The sequence below is a fragment of the Alexandromys fortis genome, unplaced genomic scaffold, assembly GCF_014885135.2.
Source record: "Alexandromys fortis isolate MF-2015 unplaced genomic scaffold, M_Fortis_MF-2015_v1.1 scaffold_144, whole genome shotgun sequence".
In the NCBI taxonomy this organism is placed as follows: domain Eukaryota; kingdom Metazoa; phylum Chordata; class Mammalia; order Rodentia; family Cricetidae; genus Alexandromys; species Alexandromys fortis.
This window is the reverse complement of record NW_026068021.1, coordinates 113921-138927: the sequence shown is the minus strand read 5'-3', so window position 1 is coordinate 138927 and position 25007 is coordinate 113921. Positions and strand designations below refer to the sequence as shown.

Genomic DNA, 25007 nt, shown 5'->3' with positions numbered 1-25007 from the left:
GCCGGGCGGTGGTGGCGAACCTTTAATCCCAGCACTCGAGAGGCAGAGGCAGGCGGATCTCTGTGAGTTCTAGGCCAGCCTGGTCTACAAGAGCTAGTTCCAGGACAGGAACCAAAAGCTATGGAGAAACCCTGTCTCGAAAAATCAAAAAAAAAAAAAGGTCTTAAAATGATGGAGCCTGTCCTGATAGTTACATCTGTCATCTGAATTCGCAATTCAAGACCAGGCTGGGCTGCACAGTAAATTCCAGGTAGTCTGCCTACAGGAGGAGACGCTGTCTGAAGCACCCATCCTCAGTCTGGATGGGATGTCATGTACTAGCTAGTGCTAGTATGCATGAGGACCTAGGCTCAATCTTCAGCACTAGACAAATAATAATAATACTATTTAAAAAACAAAAATTGGGTGGGAGGCATGCATTTAACAAGAATTATATAATGGTATTTTCAGGAACAGTAATAGTAAATAGGCCAGATGTTTTGTGGGCGATTTCAAGCTCTCCCCAGTATACCCTGCGAGACAGGCAGTGAGCCCTGAACATATAACTAGGCCCAGCACCCTTACCAAGCCCCAGGTACCCATCCTGGCCGGTCCCCAGCAGAGGGTTCTGTATAAACACACAAAGGCCTTCTCTAGTCCCTGAGAGGTGGGCACTGTTTGCAGACTGCACAGCAAGTCACATTACACTGGACACACAGACAGGATGTGCGGCTCAGATGCCAGGGGCCCCGGTCTAAGCCACAGGGAACTTGTAGTCTCCTCCCATGTATGCACTATTCCAGCTTCTGGGTCCCCCAACAGCCCTCCCATGCAAGCCTCATATCCCTAAAGCCCAATGACTGTCTCTCAAAGGAGATAGAATTTCTAAATACACCCCATCCCCTTTGGGGTAAACGTGGGAAAAGTGAGTAAGCCAAAGACCGGGCTTCCTCACTGACTCCCCCCCCCCCCGCCAGTAAGGACAGCAGTAGCTAGAGATGGCATACACCCTCTGACCACATGCCTGTTACCATGGTCTATGTCCAGCCACTGTCACTGCAGCCCAGTCCCTCTCCAGCATCCAGCGCCAACTCCTGCGGGCCAAGGGCCCTCGTGGCCGGTCAGCACATTCATGTTGCCCGAGCCCAGAGAAGTAGGGTCTCGGGGCCCTGCCAAGCCCTAGGCTTCCTCCTTGATGTGGCAGATGGCGGGTAGAAAGCTCCGGAAGCCAGTAGCCAGGGGTTTGCGCAAAGGCTTACATCAGCCACCAGTTCTTCCTGCCCAGGCTGTGCGGAAGCGCAGGGCCCGGGCCTGCCCCCTGCCTGGGCTTGTGAAACCCAGTAAGCAGCACCCAGAGAAGCGTTGGGGCCCGGATGCCACCAACGGCTCCTGTCACCATCAGGGCTTCAAAGCACCCCAACTACTGCCTCCCAGGCTGGGGGGGGGCCTCTGGGGGGATTCCAGTGACCAGGTAAGCCACTGCATGGAGCGGCAATCTTAAAATTGGCACAAAGCCAGGAGAGATGGCACAGGACAGTCATTAGAGCCTCAGGAGAGGCAAGAGGATGGAAAGTTCGAAACCACTCTGGACTAGAATAAGTCAAGGCTGGTCAGGGTTAGGGGCTAGGGTGTGGCTCAGTGGTGGAGCCCCTGCCTAGAATTCCCCAGTGAGGGGCTGGGGCGTGACTCAGTGGTAGAGCCCCTGCCTAGAATCCCCAGTGAGGGGCTGGGGTGTGGCTCAGTGGTAGAGCACCCACCCACCTAGCATGATCAAGGTACTGGGTTCCACTCACAGTACTTAAGATGTCTCCTACAGAACAGTTCCACGAGGCCCACCAGCCTCATCACCTCCCTGACATCCTCAACAAAGCCAGAGCACAGCAGGATCTACGAGGTACAGGACTAGGTAGATAAATTATGACAGCGACACAGAGAGGACCAGGGCCCAGCAGATGCTGTGCTGTTGGAGATGTGGCAGCCACTGACCACGTGTCAGGCCTGAGCATCTGAAACGCAGCTATGGAGACTGAAGAACTCTATGGTTGTTTTATTAAATCTCAATTAATTTAGATTTAATTCAGCATGTTCTGAGCTGAAGGTTTCTCCCGGCTAGAAACTGAAGGAGTTGGCTGTGGATGGTCAGTCTCCCTGGGGAAGAACTGGGACAAAGCGGGACTCTGAGGATTAGCAGAAGTCATGTCCTAGCTCCTAGGCTCACTCTGTGTGCGCGTGTGTGCACACATGTATACGAATTTGTGTCCATTCAACATGTGCACATGTCTTCCCAGCTGCTAGTGTGGGGGCTGGGATTTGAACTCAGGTCCCCAGGCTTGCACAGTAAGCACTCTTACGCACTGAGCCATCTCCATGGCCCGCTTTTTCTTTCTTTTTTCTGAAACAAGATTTCACTGTAGCCCAAGCCGCTCTAGCCCTCACTATGCAGGCCACGCTAGCCTCCAGCGTCAGGGGGTCCTCCCACCTTAGCCTTCCCAAGCAAGCGAGCGAGCGCGCCAGGACCACAGTCCACAGTCAGGCGCCACCACTCCCAACCCAGGGCTGTCATTCCGGCCAATCTCTAAATCGCCCCGGGCTGTGTGAAATGCATAATGCATCATCACCTTCTCCCTCCAAGGCTGATGCATGGAAAGATTCAAGAAGCTTCTGTCTGTGACAGGATTTGAGTTCTGTCTGCCACGGGGTGCCATGTAGTACCAGCTGTTGTCACAAATGACTGGCTAATTGACTTCTCCAGGTCAGGGTCTGAGGGGGTCCACTTGCCCTACCCACACAAATTTATCCTTCCTCAGATGAGACGTGAGTGACTGTAAGTTATTGACACGCGATCTTTGAATTGTACATTGTGTGTGTGTGTGTGTGTGTACACCCGCGTGTTCACGTGTGTACCTGTGCGTGCAGATCCTGAAGCTGACCTCAGACGTCCTCCCCAATCACTCTGTATCTTATTTTTTTTGTGGCAAGGTTTGTCCCTGGACTTAGGGCTCTGACTTGGTTAGACTGGCTGGCCAGTGGGCCTGATGGAGCCTCCTATCTCAGACTCCCCAGCACCGGGATTCTAGGCAGGTGATGCCTCTTCTGTGGTTTCACAAGGGTGGTTAGATCCTCACGCGTGTGAATGCCATTTCTACCAAAAGATCCAAGTTCTTAGCCCATCCAAGCACTAATCAGGCCCAAAGCTGCTTAGCTTCCAAGATCAGAATATTCAAAGTGGTATCAAAATTCCAAGCACTCTCTGCTACAATGGTGGTGCACGCCTTTATCCCCGCACTCAAGAGGCAGAGGCCAGCCTGTTCTACAGAGAAAGTTCCAGGACAGCCAGGGCTACACAGAGAACCCCCCCCCCTCCCAGAAAAGCCACACCCACACAGTCAGAGATGATGACACACCTGTGTCATCCCAAGGCTAAGGAAGTAAGGAGGCAGACCCCTAGGGCTCAGTCAAGCAGCCTAGCCTACCCCAGGCCACTGAGAGACCCTGCTTCAAAGGAAATGAACAACTTCCTGAGGAATGACAGCCAGCTTGCGCAGACACAGCCAAGGCTACACAGAGAAACCTTGTCTTGAAAAACCTGTGTGCACGCGCGCGCACGCGCACACACACACACACAGAGGTAAATTTTTTAAAAATTAAAGACAGATGGGCTGTAGTGAATTTGTAGAGTGTCTGAACACTACACATGAAGTCCTGGGTTCCATCCCCAGCACTTCAAGAAAGAACCACATCTTCAGAAGTCGGGGTTAACAAGGGGCCACCTACTCACAGCCAGGCCGAGCGCCTGCTTGGGTATCTCTGCTTCCTGTGCAAAGATTTAATGGCATTCATAAAACTCCCAACTTTCCCAAGTCATTTTCCTACACACCAGGCCGTGTGCCAAGTGCATACCTCACCAGCTCCTGTAACCCAGGCTCATCCCGGAAGGAGTTAGTCACACGCATTCGGTTACAAAGGAGAAAGCCAAGAAAGTAAAGCCGCTGCGGCTTGCCTGGACCTACGGGTTGAAGGGGGAATTCCACACACCACAGTTCCTTATCACACTGCCCGTGACCTCCATAGATGTAAGGGGTATTGTCTGTAAAGGCCGGGATACAATCCTCTTGGAGAGCCAGTAGCATCCTGCCTGCGCTCTGGCTAAAATCACCAGAAGCCTGAAGTTGACCCTATTTATGATTTAACCATAATCCAGAAGTGTTAGATAAAAAGAAATCCCAGAAGTAAACAAACAAACGGGAAAGTTTTAAACCCCATGCCATTCGGAACAGCCTGATGAAATCTTGCATCCTTCCCGTCTATTCTACCCGTAAGCGAAGCAGCAATCTTTCAAATGCATCCAAATCGTCGTACCTGCTGCCGTTAACTCATTCACCGCCTGCTCCCCCCCTCCAGTGTCCAAACTTGGTGCTACATTATTCCAGACGCTTCAATTTGTCAAATAAAATGTCTCGCATCATCCCCCAAAGAAGGATGAGGGTGAAGAGGCCACACCTGGAATCCCAGCCCTTCAAAGGTGGAGGCAGGAGCACTCCAAGTTCTAGGTCATCAGTGATTCCATAGCTAGCACAGTTCTATGCCAGCCGGGGCTCCATGAAACCAGCTCAGAAAGGGGGGAGGGGTGGCTACAACATAAGATTACAAGGCAAGGTTCACCTGTGACGCCGGGAGTCTGATCTCAATTTTTAAGCCAGCTTGGGATATAAAGTAAGTCCATCTTGAAAGAGCGAGAGTGAGATATTTTAGGAGAAACCACAGTCACACTACGTGTATTAAAGTGTCCTCGTGGGCCAGCCTGATGGCTCAGCAAGTAAAAGAATTGCCAACAAGCTCACAACCTGAGTTCAATCCCCAGCACCCAGATGGTGGTGGGGGAGGACAACTTCCCCAAGCTGGCCTCTGACCTTCACGAGGACATGATGGCATGCCTCTGCACCCAGACGACCACACACGGTAAATAAAGATGAAATCTTTTTTTTTTTCTGAGTGTACTTATTATATTTGTCTTCTTAAATACTCACTGTCTTAACTATGCACGTACATGTGCATGCGGGCGTGTGCACACGAGCGAAGGTACCCTCAGAGCTACAGGTGGTTCTGAATTATCCATTGTGGCTGCCGGAATCAAACTCTAGTCCTCCGCAAGAGCCAGAAATGCTCTTGTCTGCTGAGCCAACTCTCCAGCCCCATTTTTATTTTTGAGACAGGGTCTCATTTAGCCCAGGCTGATCCTAATTTTGCTAGGTAGCTGAAGAGGACCCTGAATTCCTGATCACCCTGCCTCCACCTCCTGAGTGCTGGGATTTTAGGGCGCACCACCATGCCTGATTGCTGCATTGCTGAGAAAGCCCAGAGCTTCCTGCATGTTAGCCAAGCACCTACCTAAAGGAGCCCCATTCCAACCCTGATTGTTCTCCTGTGCAGTAGGTCATCATTGCTTGTTTCTTACTGTGTCTACTCTTTTTTTTTTTATCCAAAATGTGTTTATTGGGATGGTTCCCACTCATCTCGAATCCGGTGCTTTTCAGTGCTGCTTCCTCCTGAAGGAGCATCCTTCTGTCAGTCTTGCTTTCCCGCCTGTAGGCTGACAGAGGACAGAGGAGCAGCCGACACACAGGACTACCGTCTGTGCATGGCTAAAGACCGTGGTGATTTTATAGCATCCTGGGCACTTCACATCTGCAAAGTAGGAACTGGGGCTCTGCACCAGGCGCTTTTTCTTGTATTTCCTCTTTTCCTCCTCTGGAGAGGGATGAAGGAGATCCTTTGTGAGAGGCATGTTCTCATAGGGAGGTCGTCACCTCTGGAAAGGCTACTGTGTCTACTCTTACAAGAGTTTATCAGGGGTATGACTATGTAAGAAAAAACAACGTGATCCCAGCACTCGGGAGGCAGAGCCAGGTGGATGTCGATACTAGTATGGTCTACAAGAGTAAATTCCAGGACACGGATAAATCCTGTCTCGAAAAACCACGGCAGGAAGGAAGGAAGGAAGGAAGGAAGGAAGGAAGGAAGGAAGGAAGGAAGGAAGGAAGGAAGGAAGGAAGGAAGGAAGGAAGGAGCGAAGAGGGGAGGGAGGGAAAAGAAGAAAGGAAAGAAGTCCACAGTCCATATTCAGATCGGTGCTACCTTTGTCTCTGGGTCTCAGGTGTGCACTGGCACCCTGGAAGCCATTCATCAGAGAAGAAAAGGGCTTTCCAAGGCTAATACACCTGGGACTCGGCATCTAAGGTCTCTGCACAGCAGCTGGGAATCCAGATTCATATAATGACACAGACAGAGAATAAGGCCCGCCCCTCCCCTCCCCTTTCCCAAACAGCTCCAGCTTATGGGGTAATCAGGCTGTCCACAAGCCTCTCTTCCCTGCTTACAGGCCCTGCCTTCCAAAGGCAGAAGGGAAGTCAGCCGTGGTGGCTCCAGTCCTTCCCGTCCACTGGGCCGCAGGCTTGGGCGCCTAAAGTCACAGTATTCAAGCTGTGTGTATAGATGCTCCGCTCACCTGTAACCCAGATGTCATAAGGCAGCTAGGCTGCACAGCCAGACCCTGGCTCAAAAGCAAAAAAAAAAATAGACAAGGTGGTGCTTGCCTCTGATCCCAGCACTTGGAGGAAGGTGGGGACAGGATCTGGAGTGCACAGGGTCATCTTTGGCTACATAGCCAGCTCAAGGCCAACCTCGGTTAGAGACCCCGTCTTAAAGGGGAAGTTAAAAAAAAAATGTAAGCCAGGTGTGGAGGCTCAGGCCTATTACTGTAATAGTGAGTCCTGGGAGGAATTTGAAGTCATCTGTACACCAGAAGCAATGCAGTAATGTTCTCAAATAGTCACAGACAAAAATAGCCCAAGAGTTCTTCAGTAGGCGAGTGGGTAAACAAATCTGTGGCATGGCTGTGCAGTGGAGTATTATTCTGCCTTTAAAAGGGGGGGGGGGGCGTGACACCTGCTCAAGCAAGAGAGCAAACACTGCATAAGGAACCTGGTGACAAGGAACCCAGAGGCGCCAAGTCACTAAAAGAGGAAGCTGAAGAGTAGGTCCCAGGAGCTGGGGGAGGGCGAAAGGAAGAAGTCGGGGGGAACAAAGACGGCTGTGCAGTAAGCGCGCACTCGCGCTGAATTGTGCAGCTAGAGGTGAGATGAGGGAGGGGCGGAGTAAGAGCTGTGGACTCTCAGCGAGCAGGCACTGTTCCCCGTGGGGGGGACAATGGGAACAGGAATGAGCACAAAGGGAGGGGTAGGAAGGGGCACGAGCGGCCAATGACTAACCAGAGCTTTCAGAAGCCTAGGATATTTTATACCTTGACTAATTCCCATGAGCTCTGTCACAGATATATTTTACAAAAAAAAAAAAAAAAAAAAAAAAAGCAAAAAAAAAAAAAAAAAAAAAAAAAAAGAGGAATAAAGGAAAGAAAAAAAAAGAAAAGAAAAGAAAAGAAAAGAAAAGAAAAGAAATAAATAAAAGTTGAGTCCAGGATGAGTGAAATAATTCCGAGGGTAAAAAGTGCTCACCGAGGTCCGGAGAGATAGCTCAGAGGTTAAGAGCAGTGACTGCTATTCCAGAGGACCTGAGTTCAATTCCCAGCAACCACATGGTGGCTCACAACCATCTGTAATGAGATCTGGTGCCCTCTTTCTGGCATGCGGGCATACATGCCAACAGCACATTGTATGCATAATAAATAAATAAATCTTAAAAAAAAAAGTGCTCACCGAGCAAGCCATGTGACCAGAGTTCAAGCCATGGGTGATCCAACAACGAAAAGAACCAACTCCCAAAAGCTATCCTCCATACTCAAGTCATAGCAGGTAACACACACACACACACACACACACACACACACACATGCACACGCGCGCACGCACACACACCAACTGGTCCAGCTGGTGAGGTGGCTCAGTGGATAAAAGGCCTGCTGACAAGTCTGATGACTGAGTTCCATCCCTGGGACCCACGCTGCGGAAGGAGAGAGGTGATGCCCGCAAACTGTCCTCTGACCTCCACGTGTGCACCCTGGCACACGTCCGCTGGCACACACCCAGACAAATAAAAAATCATGTTTCTCAAGACTCGTCTATTTTTATCTTATGTGCATTGCTGTTTCACCTGCATGTTTGCCTGTGTGAGGGTGCCAGATCCCTTGGAACTGGAGTGACACAGTTGTGAGCGGCCATGTGGGTGCTGGGAATCCAACCCTGTCCCTCCAAAGAACAGTCGCTGCTCTTAACCACTAAGCCATCTCCCCAACCCCAAAGCAATGCTTCTTTTAAAAAAGTGACTCTAGTGAGAAAAATCCCTCTCAACATCCCCTACCCCCACTCGCCCCCAGCATCCCAGAAACAGCTAAAGCCCACCCGGCTTCTGAATGCTTCACGTGCCAGCTGTGTGACCCCAGGCAGGCAACCCAACCTCTCTGAGCCTTCCCATACCCTGTAAAATAATCTGTAAAATAATCAATGGCGTTAAGAAGGCAAAGACACTGGAATTCTCCGGTCCCTAGCGTTCTGACACTTACCAGGTGACAACAAGAGCTGGGGCGGCAGGTGTGTAGGCATTTCCTGAGCTTTCGGGGCACAGCGACTGGGGACCTGCGGGTGCTGCTACCTCCTCTGGCCTCCCTGGGCTGAGGCAAAAGCTAGCCTAAAAAAGTCAGCCCCACCCCTAGGAGGAGGGACTAAGGGCTGGGCCCAGACAGATTAAAGTCCGTCCCAGCCTCCCCACCCTGCCTGTCCCTCACGCTCAAGCCCTAGAACTGCAACCTCCAGCCACCCCCCAACAAATCCAAGCCCCTCAACAACAAGAAATCGGGCACTCTCCCTGGGGTGCACGTGGGCTTTGTCTCACCCACCACCGGATGTGTTGCCCTGAAAAGTAGATGCCTAATATTTAAATAAAAAGGGTATCAAAGGCTCCCAGAGAGAGGTCAAGACCAGCTTAACCAATGACATGCAAATAGTCCACTCAGCCTGGGCCCTGAAGGCTTCAGACTGGTCACAATCAGCAAGCAGGTAATTACAGAGGGACTTCCTCAAGGAAAGAATGCATCCCCTAAGGACCACTCCAGCCTCAGGAGTGACAGAGTTAGGGATGGCTGGACTTCCAAGGGACTGCTTGGGCAAAGTGAGGCGTCACACCAAACAGAAGCCTTAGCACAAGGGCAGAGTTAAGAATTCCTTCTCTGGTTGGCACGATGTCTCAGTAGGTAAGGGGGTTGCCGCCAAGCCCGATGATCTGAGTTTGATCCCTGGAACCCACATGATGAGACAACCAAATATACCCAGGCCCAAGGTGTCCTCTGACCTCTACCTGCACTTCCTGCTTGCCCATTCTTTCACACACGTGCACGCGCTCACACACAAACTTCTTGTTTGCCCACTTTCATATATGTGTCTATACATATACACATATGTACACCCACACCCTCCCACACACATACACACACTTCTCAATGGCCCACTTTCACACACTAATATATATACAGAAACGTATACCCATACCCACGCACACACAAGCATGCACTTCTCAATCGCTCACTGTTTCTCTCTCTCTCTCTCTCTCTCTCTCTCTCTCTCACACACACACACACACACAGACACACACACGCAAAAGGCTAGTGGGTGTAACTCTAGCCTGCACTAAGCCCTGATCACAGCACCCATAAACCAGGCTTTGTGACACACATAACCCCAGCACCCCAGGAAGCAAGAAAACCATCCTACATAGCTATACAGGAAAAGCCCAAGTCAACCTGGGCCACTTAACACCCTGCCTCTGGATAAACACACACACACACAAATAAACAAATAAACTGAACCAGGATATAACACAGCGGCAGACTACTCATTTTGGGTTTGTGAAGCCCTGGGTTCCATCTAGAGAACCAAAACAAAACAAAAAACCAGTAAGATATAAGGGATCATGTCCCAGATCCCAGCACTTGGACAGCTGAGGCAGGAGGATTACAAGGAATGGAGGCCAGTAGGTGCTGATAGAGATCCTGTCTCAAACAAACAGACAAGACAATCAAATTAGAATATTTCTGGTCCTCCCAATTTGGGGCAGGGAGGGGCTCAAGACCACAGCTGATTTGGGCGGGGTTTGGTTTGATTTGGTTTGGTTGTAGTGCTGGTGATAGAACACAGGGCATATGGAAAGTCGGGTAAAGGCCTTTGGCTGTCTGCCATACCTGAGGAGCTGTTTTCACCATGGAAGAATTTAAAGTCTCCCACAAGCCCTTGCTGACAAAGATGAAACTATAAAAGGCTGGAATTCACTGGGGAGAAAGGAGTTCTACTTCTGTGAGCCCACCACCCCCTCCCCGGAGGCCAGCCTCACCTGTAGGTGCGACCCAAGTGTCTGAGAGACCTTATCGCAAATAACAATGGTTAGTTTAAATTAGCAAATTAACTTTTAAGAAGACAGGAATGCTCAGGGTTGGGTTTAGGCAGAGGAAGAGCCACGCGGAAACCCAGGCACCTAAGCAGCAAGAATACTCTCATTTGTGAATCATACAAAAAAGCAGCAAAAGCCCGCACCAGAAATGCCTGGCCCCGGGCACTTGCGGGAGAAGGCCAAGGCAGAGGGGCAGACCTCAAGGGCAGCCACACAGCAACAGCTGCCTCCAAACAACAATCAGGGGAGAAGAGTATCTTTTTACAGAGATAGCATGGGTTGGGTGGCTTCCTCTCACCCTCCAACTCCCTCACTGAACCTGGAGTCAGGCTGGAGGCCACCAAGCCCCAGCAATCTGCCTGTCTCCACGCCCCAAAGCACTCCAACTACCCAACTACGGGAAGACGTGAACAGCCTGATCCAGCTTTTGGGTGGGTGTTGGGATCCGAACTCAGGGTTCTTACCTGTCCTTATTTTCAGACACATCCTCAAACAATCCAGGCTGCCCTCAAACTCCATACAGACCTAAGGCTAACACTGAAGTCTTTCCTGACCCTCCTGCTTTTACCTCCCAAGCATCGGATTGGTCAGTACTCCTTCCTGTCTTTATTTTTGTTGTTTGTTTGTTTTGATTTTCGAGACAGGGTCTCTCTGTGTAACAGCCCTAGCTAGCTGTCCTGTAGACCAGGCTAGCCTTGAACTCACAGAGTTTTCGCTCGCCTCTGTCTCCTGAGTGTTGGGATTAAAAGCTTAAGTCACCACCGCCTTCTTTCTTAAAATGCAGGGAGACATCTCCAAACCAGAAGACAAGAGAGAACAGATGACCTACAGGATACAGAGAAAAGTCAAGAAAAAGAAACCACACCAAAATCTAGTCACTACCATCCAAGTCACGAGAAGTAACAGCCATGAGAGAAGGGGATGCTGTAATAAAAATAACAGCAGCAATCACAATAGGGCTGAGTTGAGTGCTTGCCAACATCCAGGAAGACCCAAGTTCTAGCCCTGGAACTGGCTGTGGTAGTATACACCTATAATCCCAGCGCTCTCTGGAGGTGGAGGCAGGAAGAGTAGAAGTTGAAGACTGCCCTCATCCACATACCAAATTGAGGCCAGCCTGGGCTACATGAGGGGGAAAATACATATATATTACATGTATGTTTATGTGTATATATACACATATATTCTATACGTAAATGACATATATTTTACATATATATACACTTATATATGTATATGTTTAATGGGTTAGAAAATCCCATTAAAGACACCTTAAAAGACTGAGAAATGGAAAGGCAAAAAATAGAAAAGAAAACCAAGTGGCGGTTAATCCCAGCACTCGGGAGGCAGAGGCAGTGAGATCTCTGAGTTCAAGGCCAGCATGGTCCACATGCTGTCTTGAAATAACCTAACACAAAAAGGAGAGCAGGCATGGGCTGATAAGATGGATGGCTCAGTGGGTGAAAACGATTGTAGCCAGACCTGACANGAGAGAGAGAGACAGAGACAACAGACTCATAATACAAAAAAAAAAATTTAAAAGATAAAGCTGGACCAGAGACACACACCTGTAATCCCAGCACTCACGAGGCAGACCCAGATGGATCTCTGTGAGTTTGAGGCCAACCTGGTCTATAACATGAGCTCCAGGCTAGCCAAGAAAAGAAAAAGAAAAGGAAAGAAACAGAAAATGCTTTTACCGGAGCAGGGGCCTCAAGATATCTCAGTCCTAGCACGGAGAGAGAACGGTGGGCAGGAAATGACCGAATATGAATAAAAACAGAAACTCAGAAACAATTTAGGACGGGGAGAACTGAACTGAACTCTAAGACTGACAGGCAGCCGGGCGCTGAGTGCAGCGAACACAAAAGGAGGCCACAGCAGTCCCTTGTGCTCGGTCTCTCCAGACAGCTGGATGGGAGAAAATCCCTAGTCGCAGCGCGGGCTTTCTCTGAGCCAGGCGACGCTCCAGGTGCTTCTGCGCCTGAACACATTTAGCCTCCACGCAGTCAGGAAAAATGACTATTACCAGCCATTTCAGCAGAGAGAAAACGGTGGGCCAGTTAGGCAAAATGTCCAACCCACACACCTAGGAAGAGGCCAAGGCATCCCTGGGGTCTCCACAGCCACGTGGGTCACTACTGGGAGGCGCTAAAAGATATCAAGGTATTTAGAGAAGGAGGGGCACCTGGCGTGTAGAGATCAAGAGTCAACGTGAGTGGCCCACGTTTAAGGGGGGTGGGGGAGTGGGGAATGGGTGTGGTGTGAGGCTCTGAGGGTCTGTGGGCAGTTAATGGTTACTGGGGGGTGGTGTGTTGTTTTCTTTAGTGGTGTGGTTAAGATGCTCCTATAAGTAAGCTGCCACCCAGTTTCAAGAAAGAAACACTAATTAAACTGACTGGTCATGCACAAAAGAAAAAAAAAAAAAAAGAAGAAAAGAAAAAAGGAAAAAAAGCATGCAACCAGGAGGAAGATCTGGGAAGACGAGCTTCAAAAAAAGCACAAGTGGACGACATTAGGTACTGGGGGTCAAATGACTAAAATTCATTATGTACATGAATGAAACAGTCAATGGCTAAAAAATAAGTACCTAGAATTGTTCACAAGCTAAACAAATAATAACGAAACATTGTACCGGCTTGACCCCAGCACCCCTTAAAAGGGGGGGACACTGGAATTTAGTAAAATCACTAGCCGCTATCATGTCAGGGTAGAATAACGGCATTTTCCAGGCACACCTGGCCTCAGAAGAGCTGCCCTGGAAACAGGGCGTCTCAGAAAGCTGCCTCTGAGCGCACTCCACAGAAACGAGGAAGAGCACGGGAAACAGGAAGGCCCTGAAAACAAGGGAAACGGGCAACAGGAGAAGGGAGATGGAATAACCCAGGACTGGAACCCTGGAACCTTCAAGAAAGGACAAGGGCTACTTGGGCAGAAGATAATGGCAAATAAGAACTGTACCCAGAGACTGGAAGGCAAAGAGGGGTTCTTACAAAAAAAAAAAAAAAAAAAAAAAAGGTAACTCCAGGAAAATGTTAATTTTATGACATCACTGACTCTAGGACCAAAATTTACAAAGCCATAGTAATAAAAACTGTATTCCATATAGATCGGGGTTGGGGTGGAATAGGGAAGGGGCTAAACCATAATTACCATAACAATAAACATTGACTAGGCCGGCATTCTATCAGGCACAGCGCTTACCGTTTTACTTGGATCATTTAACCCTCAAACACATCTCTCGGAATATCCTATGATCGTACTCCATTTTATTTCATTTTTTCACGTGTGGGTGTTTTCCTTGTATGTGGATGTGCCACATTCATACGGTGCCCACAGAGATCAAAAGACAGCATCAGATCCTGTGGAACTGGAATTACAGGTGGTTGAGCTGCTGTGTAGGCGCTAGGAATCGAACTCGGATCCCCCGCGAGAGCAACAAGCATTCTTCACTGCCGGGCCATCTCAGCCTCCTCGTTTTATTTATTGATTTGTTTAATACTCCCCCCCCTTTTTTTTCTTTTCTTTTCGTTTTTTTTTTTTTTTTTTTTTGTGACAGGGTTTCTCTGTGTAGTTGCAGCTATACTGTTTTGAAACTCACTCTGCATACCAGGCTGGAGAGATGGCTCAGTGGTTAAGAGCGTTGCCTGCTCTTCCAAAGGTCCTGAGTTCAATTCCCAGCAACCACATGGTGGCTCACAACCATCTGTAAGGAGGTCTGGCGCCCTCTTCTGGCCTTCAGGCATACAGAGAGAATATTGTATACATAATAAATAAATAAAATATTTTTTTTTAAAAAGTCAAATAAACCAGAACTTAATATGAAAGTATTTTAAGACTGGATATGAGTATGACATCACATACTTGTGACCCTAGTACTTAAGATGTGGAGGCAAGAGGAGGATCAGGAGTTCAAAGCCAGCTCGAGCAACACAAAATAGAAGTATTTTAGTCTGCTATTATACAAAAAAAGGGGGGGCGGTATTAAATAAGAGCCAGGAGGTGGTAGCGCACGCCTTTCACCTCATCACTAGGGACACAGAGACAAGCGGATCTCTGTGAGTTGGAGGCCAGCCTGGTCTACGAGAGCTAGTTCCAGGACAGGTTCCAAAACTACAGAGAAACCCTGTCTCGAAGAAACAAACAAAAAATAATGAAGGAAGCAGTGAGGGCCTAGGAAACCTACTCAGTTGTAGCTGCAAAGCCCTGGGGTCTATCACCAGACCCAAAATATAATAAAAAACCTAGGTTGGCCCCACGTGGCTAAGGACTGTGCTCCAGCCGGAGATAGTTAGAAGGGAATTCCAAAGCCCAGAGAGAGGTGTGGATGAGCCTGAGGAATCTGTGAGTCACCCGCTAATGATGGCCGTAATTGCAGCAATCACTTTCTCAGTAACTTCTGCGGAGGGCTGGGCCTGGGTCAAGCTCCTGGGCTGAGCTTGCTCCATCGGACTTGACCAGGCAAGGAAGCTTTCGGTATTAACTGGTCCACTGTGCAGATGGGAAAATCGAGACTCACAGACCATGGCGGGCACAAAACCCGCTCACAGGACAACTGGCCTCCAAAGCCGAGGACCCGAGTTCAGTGGTCTGGACCCAAAGGGTAGAAGGAGAGGACGGACTCAGGCAATTCGTCCTTTTGAACACACACTTGTGTGAATACACACACGAAATTAGCTGTCATAAAAACAAACAAACAAACCCCTCAGCCCTAGAAAAGCCAGCCTCCAGATGAAGCAGTTTCTTATCAAAAGATTGTAGGATCAGAACCTCAGCTACCTGCTAAGAAGTGTGCAAAACTGTTAGGAAGGGTATGTAAGCCTCTGAGCCACACCCTTAAAGCGTCACTGGGTGATTCTAGACAGAGGCTCTACCACCACTGAGCCACACCCCAGCCCCTCACTGGGGGATTCTAGGCAGGGGCTCTACCACTGATCCACACCCCAGCCCCTCACTGGGAGATTCTAGGCAGGGGCTCTACCACTGAGCAGCATCTCCACAGTCCTCCTTTTATCTTGAGACAGGATCTCACTACATGGAGGCTTTCATTTCCATCAAAGGTAGATGCCAGGCCTCTCTCCACTACAGGCATGCTAAGCACCTCTGGCCTTCCTGGGCTGAGGGTCTGACTCAGTAGTGTGTGCCTATGGCACTGGGTTTCATTGCCAGCAATACAAAAATAAATAGATTAAAGGACCCTGGGGAAAACTTAACACCAAATGTTAGTTTTTCTTTTGTTTTTGTTCTGTTTTGTTCTATTTTTGTTGTTTTGTTTTTGTTTTTAAAACAGTGGTCCCACAAATCTCAAGTAGCCTCAACCTATCTCCACCCAAGGAAGGCCAGGATTACAAAGTATATGCCATGCTGGGCGGTGGTGGTGCATGCCTGTAACCCCAGCACTCGGGAGACAGAGGCAGGTGGATCTCAGTGAGTTTGAGGCCAGCCTGGTCTACAAAGAGAGTTCCAGGACAGCCAGGACTGCTACACAGAGAAACCCTGTTTCAAAAAAACAAAAAATCCCAAAAAACAAAACAAAAACCAAAAGTATATATCACCAATTGCAGATCTTGGGAACGAACGACCCCAGGGTTTCATGTATGGTTAGTAGACACTGGAATACCTGTAGAGATGGCCTAAAATCTAGACTGCACGCTACACCATGAGGTAGAAGCAAAATCAGGTTAGACAACAGCTGGTCCATCAAAAGGAGTCAAGACCATCCACAACCCAATCACATGGTACCCTTTGTAGGCAGAGGCACAATCTTGACTTCAAGGTCTTTCTCAATTACTTAGTGAATTGGCCCAGTGGGCTTCAATAGACTCCAACTTAAAAAAAAAAAAAGCCATAGCAACACCACCCCCAGGCAATTACCATATAGACTCCTTAAATCCCAGCACTCCAGAGTTTTAGACAGGAGGATCATAAACTCCAGAGCGCCCGGGCTACATAAAACTCTGTCTAAAAAAAAAAAAAAAAAAAGGGTTGTTGGTGCACACACCTCTAATCCCAGCACTCTGGAGGCAGAGGCAGGCGGATCTTTGTGAGTTCGAAGACGGCCTGGAGTTAGTACCATGACAGCCAGAGCTACACAGAGAAACCCTGTCTCGAGAAACTGAAAAGAAAGAAGACAGGCACAGTGGCATACACCTTTAATCCCAGCCAGGTTTACACAGTGAAGTCCAGGCCAGCCAGGGCTACACAGTGAGAAGGGGGAGTGCCTCACCCCATCGTGTCCCCCAAACTTTCTTCCGTTCTCTATGAACACTTCTAACCAAAACCCAGTGTTCTCGGTCTCGATCTCTCTTTCTCCGTGAGTGTGTGTGTGTGTGTCTATCTGTCTGGAGTTTCAAGGATAAGCTCCCCAGAATCCGTTCTCTCTGTCAACCACGTGGATCCCAGGGATCCAACCCTTTTATCCATTATGCCATTTTGATAAGCCTTCCCCTTCGCCCTCAACATGCTTACTGTGGAAGAGTTTCAAGTTCAGAGAAGTTTGACGTAGTTACCATAACTACTGTGACCTTCGTGGGTTCCAATCTTTCTTTGTTTGTTATCTGACATGGCCTGCTGTCCCCCACAAACATGCCTGGACACCTAAATTCAAAATATTCTTTTTTTCCACCTGCCCGAGCTATTGGCCAGACAGAGGCAGACATGGCGACCCTGCTCCTAAATACTTCAGCAGCGACAGGTGTCCGGGAACACAGTGTGGACCCATCACCTTCAGCTATGCACAGCCCATATTCCAGGTTCACCAACTGCCTCCATGATCTTTGGAACCATTTCTTCCCTGGGTCTTGAACTGCACAGTGCCTGTAGCCATGGCGATGTGTTTCCGTTGTCTTAAGCAGTCCAGGCTCTCTGCCCACCTTCGCCTTGCATACCACTGACTTTTTTTTTTTTAAGGGTCCAGGCCAGTTTTGTAAAATGGCTGTTTAAAATTCCAAGACTTCATTGCTGGTCTTCAGGGACCGGGTAAGATCTGCCCCGCCCCACAGTCTATCTCTCACTGGGCAGACTGATCCCATGGCTCTCAGCAGGCTCTCTCTTCTGCATTCTGTCAACCCTTCTGCTCTTCAGACACACAAAGGAGTTCACTCTAGGGATGGCTGAGGTCAAGCCCTCTGACCCGGCCCTTCACCCCAAGGGCCAGACCAGACCCAGGGCGTTTTATTTCCTACATGGCCTGTGTGCCATTTACAATGATTTCCTCCCCTGATTTGTGTGTTTATTGCCTGGCTCCCACACTAGAAAGTGAGCCTCAAGGAAGAGCAAACCCTCCTGTCTGTTTGGTTCCCTGCCTCAGTTCCAGGCCCCAGTGCGGTGCCCTGGTGAGCTTGGAAATCATTTGCTAAGCAAATGAACAAGTGGGGAAGAAAGAAAATCAAGGCTTGGGTTGCCGAAGTACCAAAGGTGCCGACAAGATGACTCAGGGTAAAGAGGCCCGTGGCCACACCTGAGTCCATCCTAGGCCCCACAGGGTAGGAGAGAATCAACTCCAGCCAATTGTCTCTACAGTGGGGTTTGTACACACACACACACACACACACACACACACACACACACTTAAAATATAAAAAGAAAAACAAAAAAACAAAAAGAATAGGAGGTGACCACTCCAAATACCAGGGAACCCAAGGGGCCCTTGGGTTCAGAGCCTTCTCCATTGCTGTCTCTGACCAAAGAAAAAAGGGTTCAAGGAGAAAGGAAGGAAGAAAGAATCCTTATCTTCTGGATTCCTTGTCTCCCCGGTCAGTCCTAACTGCTTAATGTTTCTAAATCAAGCCCAGTAGGCTAGGGGTGTGTTCCAGAATGGGAGCCCCTGGCCTATTGTCGAAGGGCCAGGTCAAAGTGCAGTGCCTCCTGTGTCCAGACCTGAGTCCCACCCCTCATTCAGTCCAGGGTGTGGGTTCAGAGAAAATAAGTAGCCAGGTGTGAGATCTTGCTAACAGGATTCTAACATGAAAATTTCAAGGGTCCTAAATCCAGCACGTAAGAGTCCAGCCCACTGGTCCATCTCACTGACAGGCTGTGAACGCTGTAGTTCAACAGCAAAGAACGAAGGAAGAAGCCTTTGATGCAAACTGGCGTCTGCGTACGTGTGCATACGTGTGTGTGTGTGTGTGTGTGTGTGTGTTTAAGATACAGTGTCTAGGCTGGCCCCCAACTCCTGCTCCTTCTGTCTTTGCCTCTGTTGAGTGCTGAGATTTGGGTGTGAGCCTCCATAGCTGGCACCTCATTTGTTTTTTGGTTTGGTTTTGTTTTATTTCACCCGAGGAAGGGACTAGAGAGCCCTTAGCCAAACCGGTACCAGAGCAGACCACTCTTCCTCCAGCAGACCCTCACTCAACAGCTCTCCTCCCGCAAGGTTACCAGACAAGTTCCCCCTGCTTGGTGGACTTCATAGGTGCTTCTGCACCCTAGCAGCCATGGGCACATGCACACATTCCCCAGGGGACCAGACTAATGCTAACAAACACCCCCTTCTCCCCCCAGGCTGTGTGACCCTGGCAAACAGCTCAGCTTCTCTGGCTTTTTATACAAAAGTAAACAAATAAAGATGGCTGGAGAAAGCTGGTAAGATCCAAGGAGCTAGCAGCCAGAAAAAGCACAGGGTGGTGCCCTGCGAAAAGATCTTACACCTGCACCCCGCAAAGAAAGCGGAGTGGGGGAGGGGTGTCTCTATCCCCACCAGCCCTAGGGTTGAATGGGGTGCAGTCCCATGTCGTGGTTAATGGGATTAAGTATGGCTTCAGCTCTGGGCGTTGACCTGGGGTCCGGTCTCTGTGCCCCATCTGGAGCTGGGGACAAATGGGGCCAGCGGGAAGTCATAGAGTTTCGAGGGCCCCCACTCTTCACTCTCTGGTAAGCGAGGCCTCAGGAGGACCGCAGTGGCTTTCCCTCCATCTCCTCCACGCCCTCAAGCCACCCTGTGTATAAGTTGCACAGCTGCAAGCAGAGAAGGACACGACACAGGATTCCAAGGGGTCTCCCAGCTGGACTTCCTAGTCTGTCACCCCATCCACCAGATCGCGAGTTAGGCATCGGAGGCTGTGTAACTGTGCTATGCTACCAGGGTTGAAAAAAGGGCAGAGCACTTAGAACGGCGGCAAGGAGTGGCCGGCGCGCTGCTCTCAGCCAGGTCTGGGCCAGATCTCCCAGGCAGTCCAGGAGCAGGCGACAAGCTGAGACTCAGCCAGCCAGGAACACCCTGAGGTCAGATTCCCAGGCCACAAGAGGAGCCCCTGCCACCACCTCCAGCCAGAACAACTAACCCAGGGACCCCAAAAAGCACGCAAATTCACACATCCATGAAATCTCCAATGGTCCCTCTCAGAGGTTCAAGAGGGGTTGGCCCAAATGGCCTTTGTATCCCAAGGCCATCCCCAAATCGTGCCTTGGGAATAGTCTCTGATGCCCCACTTGGGTCACAGGGCACCATTCTTGTACGAATCTGGTCTTGTCACCACCACCCCCCACCCCGTGCGGACGCACCTCCAGCTCTCAAGGGGCACACGCACACGCGCACCGGGGGAGTTGACCCGGGTCCCTGCGCCCCCGCCGACAGGGATCTCCGCTCGCCCCTCCCCCGCCAGGCACTTCACAAAGGCCCTTTGTCCCGCTGAGTCCCGGACTCCGATTCTAGAAAAGTTCCAGGAGAAAAATCAAAGGCAGAGGCTAAATCGGCGAGCCTTGGTCACCCAGGCGGGCAGGGGGAGAAACTTAAGTGGTGGCTCTGGGCCCCCAGGGTGTCTGTTCCAAGACTTGTTTCAAGGACGAGAAGAGCGGGATCCCTGGGAAATCGACATAGTAGTGCTTTTAAAGGAAGAGTTGGTGTGTTCTTAAGCCAGGCGCAGAAGCAAGAAGCGACCGGGGAGGGATCCGCTCACAGAGCCGCCACCAAGCAGGTCTGCTGATCCCAGGCTCCCTCTCTCCCAGCGCACGGTGGCTAAGACTTGCCTCTGCCCTGCCTGGCCCTCTGCTCCTCCCCGAGTAGCCCGAGGAAACCGGTGAGGGACTGGGCCTTCTCAGCCACAACCTCCGGTGCGCCACCGCAGGGTACCCCAGTGCAGCCCGTGCTCAGCCGGACTGGCGGCTGGGTTGCACAGACCTGGTACACTCATTTCTTTCAAATAACCAGGGTCCCCAGGATCTTAAGAGTTCACCATAGATCAGGCTCCTAAAGCTGGGGTCATTCTTTATTTCCCCCACCCTACCCTTCGAGTTGTGGAACCGCCCGAGACGCGGCTCCACGAGGGGACCGAACCCAAGACCCACCCATGCAACGAGGAGGAAGCTCGCCAAGAAAAGGACCGGGGAACGGGCGTCTCCCGAGGTGCGGAGTTGACACGTTGTTTTGTCGCCTACGTTTACTTTTATTTTTTAATTTTTATTATTTATTTATCTTGCAAACTCCACTTCCTCAAGAGCCCTTGGACTGCGATTCCCCCAAGGCGGCTGTGACTCTGCAGACACTTGAGCCTCGGGAAGACTGAGACTATCAGTACACCGGGGACAGAAACCGAGACTGTCTTCCCAGAGCCTCGGGACCGACCTCAGCGCTGGGAGCTGAGCCTCCAACACACCCTGGTGAAACAGGACAGAGACTCTCAGCTCCAGTCGCGGAGGTCTGCCTAGGGCTCCCCTCCCCAGGATCCCCCTCAAGGCAGAGTGTGGGTGCCAGCGCAGTGAGCAACACTTACCCGGGTGCGGGTGCAGGTTGAGACCGGCCATGTATTTCCCGGGCGGCAGGGGACCTGGCAAGGCCGAGGAGGGCAAGCGTCCGGCGGTGGCCGCGCCCACGCGGTGGCTGTCCATGGCCAGGCCGGACAGCAGCGGCGGCGGGGGGCCGTGGACGGACCGCTGGGGCCCGAAATCTCGGCCATCCATCCTCCGCGGGAGTGCCGCGGTCAGCCTCCCCACCCGGCCCGCCGGCCTCCTTCAGTTGGACTTAAAAGTTCGGCCTCGATGTAGTCCTAGTGTCCTCGGGTGGCGGGCGCTCCGCGGCGTGCATGGCGGCGGCCAGCGGGGCTTGCGCTCAACCACGGGCCAGCGGCCCGGGGCGCACGAACGGCCCGCGGTGAGTTCCCTCCGGGCGGCCGAGCGGAGATGCGCGAGGAGGCGCACACGGCGTCTTGGCGAGGGAATAAGATGGGCCGCGGAAGACACAGAAGAGGAGGAAAGGGGAAAAAAAGGGGGGGGGGGGAAAGAAAACAAGTTTCAGAAAGTCGCCTCGCCCTTCAGGGTCGGAAAGTAGCGAACCAAGCTGATGGTCAGAAATAAAATCAGGAGTAGCCGCCCCCTCTCCGCGAAAAGCCACGACCTATGGTCCTTCCTCTACCAGCTCGGGGTTCCCAGGGATCTGGCTCGGGAAAACTGCCCTGGCGAGCTGCGTCCCAACCCGGACTCTTGCCTGCTAAGTCCTCCCGAAACTGGGAAAGGCCACTCAGCCGACCGCGCCCGTTCAGCTAAATCCAAACCCGAAGAGTGCTTTATTTTCCAGGCGTCACATGCTCCGGGGGTTTAAAACTGCAAACTCTTTAGAGTTGGTCGAAATGTGTCCATAACGCCATGCCACTATCTGATCCTCAAAGTTTAATATTTAACCTTTTTGGGGACCTCGTCTCCTTTTTTTCCCCGAGTTTTGTGAGCCGCCAAAAATAATAATAAAGAGTGTTCGATTTCGAAGCTTTTTGTTGCTGTTTACCAAGGTCAGATACAAAAGCGGGCTTATTTTTAAAGGAAGATCACCGCCCCCTCCTGCTGCCCCCGTTGGGCCACTGGGAGTCGCAGAATCCGAGTCCCCGGGACGTGGCATTCTTGCCCGCGGACTGGAAAAAGACTCCTCCAAAACAAGATTTGGTTTCATTTTCCAACGCCCGGGCCTAGGAATCACAAGGCTGGGAGGACGTGGCCTGGTGTGGATTTGGGGATCATCAGGGAAGAAAGGGGCTCCTAGGATCTCGCTTCTACTCTAGCTTTGTGACCCACACACCCCCCAAAATAACCTACAAAGGAAAAAAAAAAACATAAGAGCGCGGGCCAGCACAGGGGCGCCTCCCCAGCATCGAGTTGAAGCCCCTCTAATTCCAGTTTAAGCTGTTTGTTTAAAAGATCTGTCGTTTTCCCGTGGGGGGCAGAAGGAGGTCTCGGAGAGGCCATCCCTTCCTCGCAGACCATCCGCCAGCCCCTGGCAGCTCCAGATCCTGATTCCGGGAGGCCCGGGGCGCTTTAGTAGCGGAGGTCTAAGCCAAAGCCACGGGCTCCCGGGTGGCCGCCCTGCGCCAGACCCCAAAGTCTTCTTCCCCCAACTTTGCTAAGGACGCCTATTTTAACGTAGCTTTGGTTACAAACACCCCCCTCCCTTGCTCTCATCAGGCTCTGGTTACCAGGTCCGCGTTTACTTTTGAAAAAATCTACGGTCGCCACAGTCCGGAATACGTGTCTCAAAAGACGCGAGGAGTTTCCCGCATGTATTTAAAGATAATATTCTTTAAAGGCAACGTTTTGAAAACGGCACTGCCCAGGCGCCCCACTTTAAGGAAGTCGGGGTGAAGCCCTATGGAGCAGCCTTTACGATGGTCGAGAAGCTGGCGTGGCCATCTGCGGATCTCCTCTGCGTCCTCCTCTACTTTTCTCCTCTTAAATGCAGCTAAAATGGCTGAATTCCGGCTTTTAATTAAAAACAGCCTATAATCGAAACCGTCTCGGCGTCCCCCGGCTAGCCCGCCGCCTGCCGGGAACGAAGTAGGGAACCGCCGCCCTCGGCGGTGCTGCAGGCTGGGAGCTCGGGTGGGAGCCCAGGGCGCAGCGCCGTGCCCTCTCCCCCAGGTCCCTGCCCTCTGCGTCCCTTCTGGGGACCCCAACAGTTTCGGGGAACGCATGCCTAGTGGGTCCGAGGGGTGCGCTGCACAAGTTTGGGGAGCATCGGGGCCCGGAGCGTACCTGGCGCGGCGGGGCTCCGGGCTCCAGGCTCCGACGGCGACTCCGGCGACCGCCGCGGTTCCCGGCGCGGCTAGGCGCCCGTACTGCCCGCCATCCCTCGGCCGCCGCTCCCCTCCGCCACCCGCAGCCGCCTCACACTTTTTGCCCGCCTTTCCTTTTTTTGGTAGAAAACCGCTCCCCGGGCCGGGCGCGCGGCGCGCCAACTCCTCCGCCCTCCCGCGGCCCTGCTCCCGCAGCCCCCGGAAAAGCCAGCTTTCCTCCCGCCGAGCTCCCCGCTTTTTAATAAAATCCAGGTAGCGCCGGTTTAAAGAATCCCAAATCTCCATATACAGCCCGGGATTGGAAAAGGTACATTACACAACCCCCCTTTCAAGTTCCTCTCGCTGGATCTAAAAAAAAAAAAAAAAAAAAAAAAAAAGCTGGGGGGGTGAGGGGGTTGGGGGAGGGGAGCCTCGCAGGCGAAGAAACACGCATTGTTCCCGGGTGCCCGCCCCCCTTCGGGCCAGCCCCCGGCCGCAGCGCATTGGCCCCGCGCGCCGCCCATCACGCGCATGTAAACACCTTGGCCCTCAGCCATTCCTATAAAACCAATTACGGACCTCGGGGCTCCAGCAGTTTCCAGGCTCCCCACGGCGGGGCTGAATGATCAAAACTGGTGGTGAGAATTTTTCCGAGCCGTTTCTAGGCAGCCCTCCCCCTCACCAGCTCCAGCAGCCCCCCCCCTTCTCCTTCTCCCTCCCCCCCCCCACCATCCCAGCCCCTCCTCCTGCGTCTGGGCTGAGTGATCAAAATAGAGGAAGATGGTTGTCGCCGCAATCCCGGGCTCTGCAAGGCCTCCTGTCAGCTTCCTCCAGCGGGAGGAGGTGACAAGCTAACCGGGAAAGGCCCGGAGCTGGCGGGCTGCTCTTTGCGCCCGCGCTCGGTGCTCTCTCTCCAGGGTGCCACTCCAAAGCGCGCAGTTCAGACGCGGAAATAACAAGGCCTGCTTTTTTTCTCCTTTTTCTTTTAAAATAAAGCAGCGATTCATTCCTTGCCCCCCCCCAGCAGTCGCGGTCGGGTGGGGTGGCCAGGCGACAAGGCCTTTTTTTTTCCTTTTTTTTTTTTTTCCTGTTGCCCCAGCCTGCGGGTCCCCTCCCTGAAACGCGGTGGCAGAAGGCTTTACTATTTAATATTTTGGACAGGCCGCGGCGGCCGGCAGCGGTGAGTTGCATCTTATAAAAAGGGTTCCTATAGAAACCCGGGCTGTGGGGCTCTGCGGCCGAGTGCGCAGCGCGCGCCCCTCCCCAAAGCCCCTTTTGGCGTGGGCGCCCCTCCTTCCTCCTCCACTCCATCCCCCAAGAAAAACCAGAGCAGAAAAAAGGATTAGATCGGCGGAGCGCGAGCTGAATCCCTCTCGGTTCTGACATTTCAGCCCTATTAGCATTTCTCCACGGGGCCTTCTGAAACCTATTAAGGTGTAATATTAAAAACCTCTTGGCTGGGGGCCTCTCTCGCCTTCCATCCGCCGCGCCCCCTCCAGGGAGGGCGAGACCGGGAAAGGGAGAAAAAAAAATCTGTTGAGCTCAGAGGAAGCAAGCCAAGCCCAAAAGTGCTTGGCTGGCCACCGCGGCCAGAGGGGGGGGGGGCAATCCCCCAGACTTTGTACTTTTAATTTTGCTCCTTCAGCAAAAAAAAAAAAAAAAAAAAAA

At 51.5% G+C, this 25007-nt stretch overlaps 2 protein-coding genes across 11 annotated transcripts in view; both read right to left on the bottom strand.

Annotated features, from left to right (window-relative positions):
- Tnrc18 (trinucleotide repeat containing 18) overlaps positions 1–25007 on the bottom strand; it is a 107087-nt gene that overhangs the window by 68285 nt on the left and 13795 nt on the right. For 5 of the 10 annotated variants that reach the window (XM_050163257.1, XM_050163260.1, XM_050163259.1 and 2 more), the window contains exons 1-2: positions 23320–23695; positions 21078–21508 (exon numbers count right to left, since the gene is read on the bottom strand). The exons of 2 other annotated variants lie outside the window; for them this stretch is intronic. In XM_050163257.1, coding sequence (XP_050019214.1) covers positions 21078–21264 — 187 coding nt within the window. In that variant the 5' untranslated portion in view covers positions 21265–21508; positions 23320–23695. Of the gene's footprint in view, positions 1–8494; positions 8588–21077; positions 21509–23319; positions 23699–25007 lie in introns of those variants that run through there. 3 more of the 10 variants (XM_050163266.1, XM_050163258.1, XM_050163264.1) reach the window with 3 other exon arrangements.
- On the bottom strand, positions 5454–5840 carry LOC126514380 (40S ribosomal protein S27-like). Its single transcript, XM_050163267.1, has one exon. The coding sequence runs from the start codon at positions 5762–5764 to the stop codon at positions 5510–5512; it is 255 nt and encodes an 84-aa protein (XP_050019224.1). The 5' UTR covers positions 5765–5840; the 3' UTR covers positions 5454–5509.

Coding starts and splice junctions, on each gene's coding strand:
- LOC126514380 (XM_050163267.1), bottom strand. CDS start 5,764: ATGCCTCTCACAAAGGATCTCCTTCATCCCTCTCCAGAGGAGGAAAAG.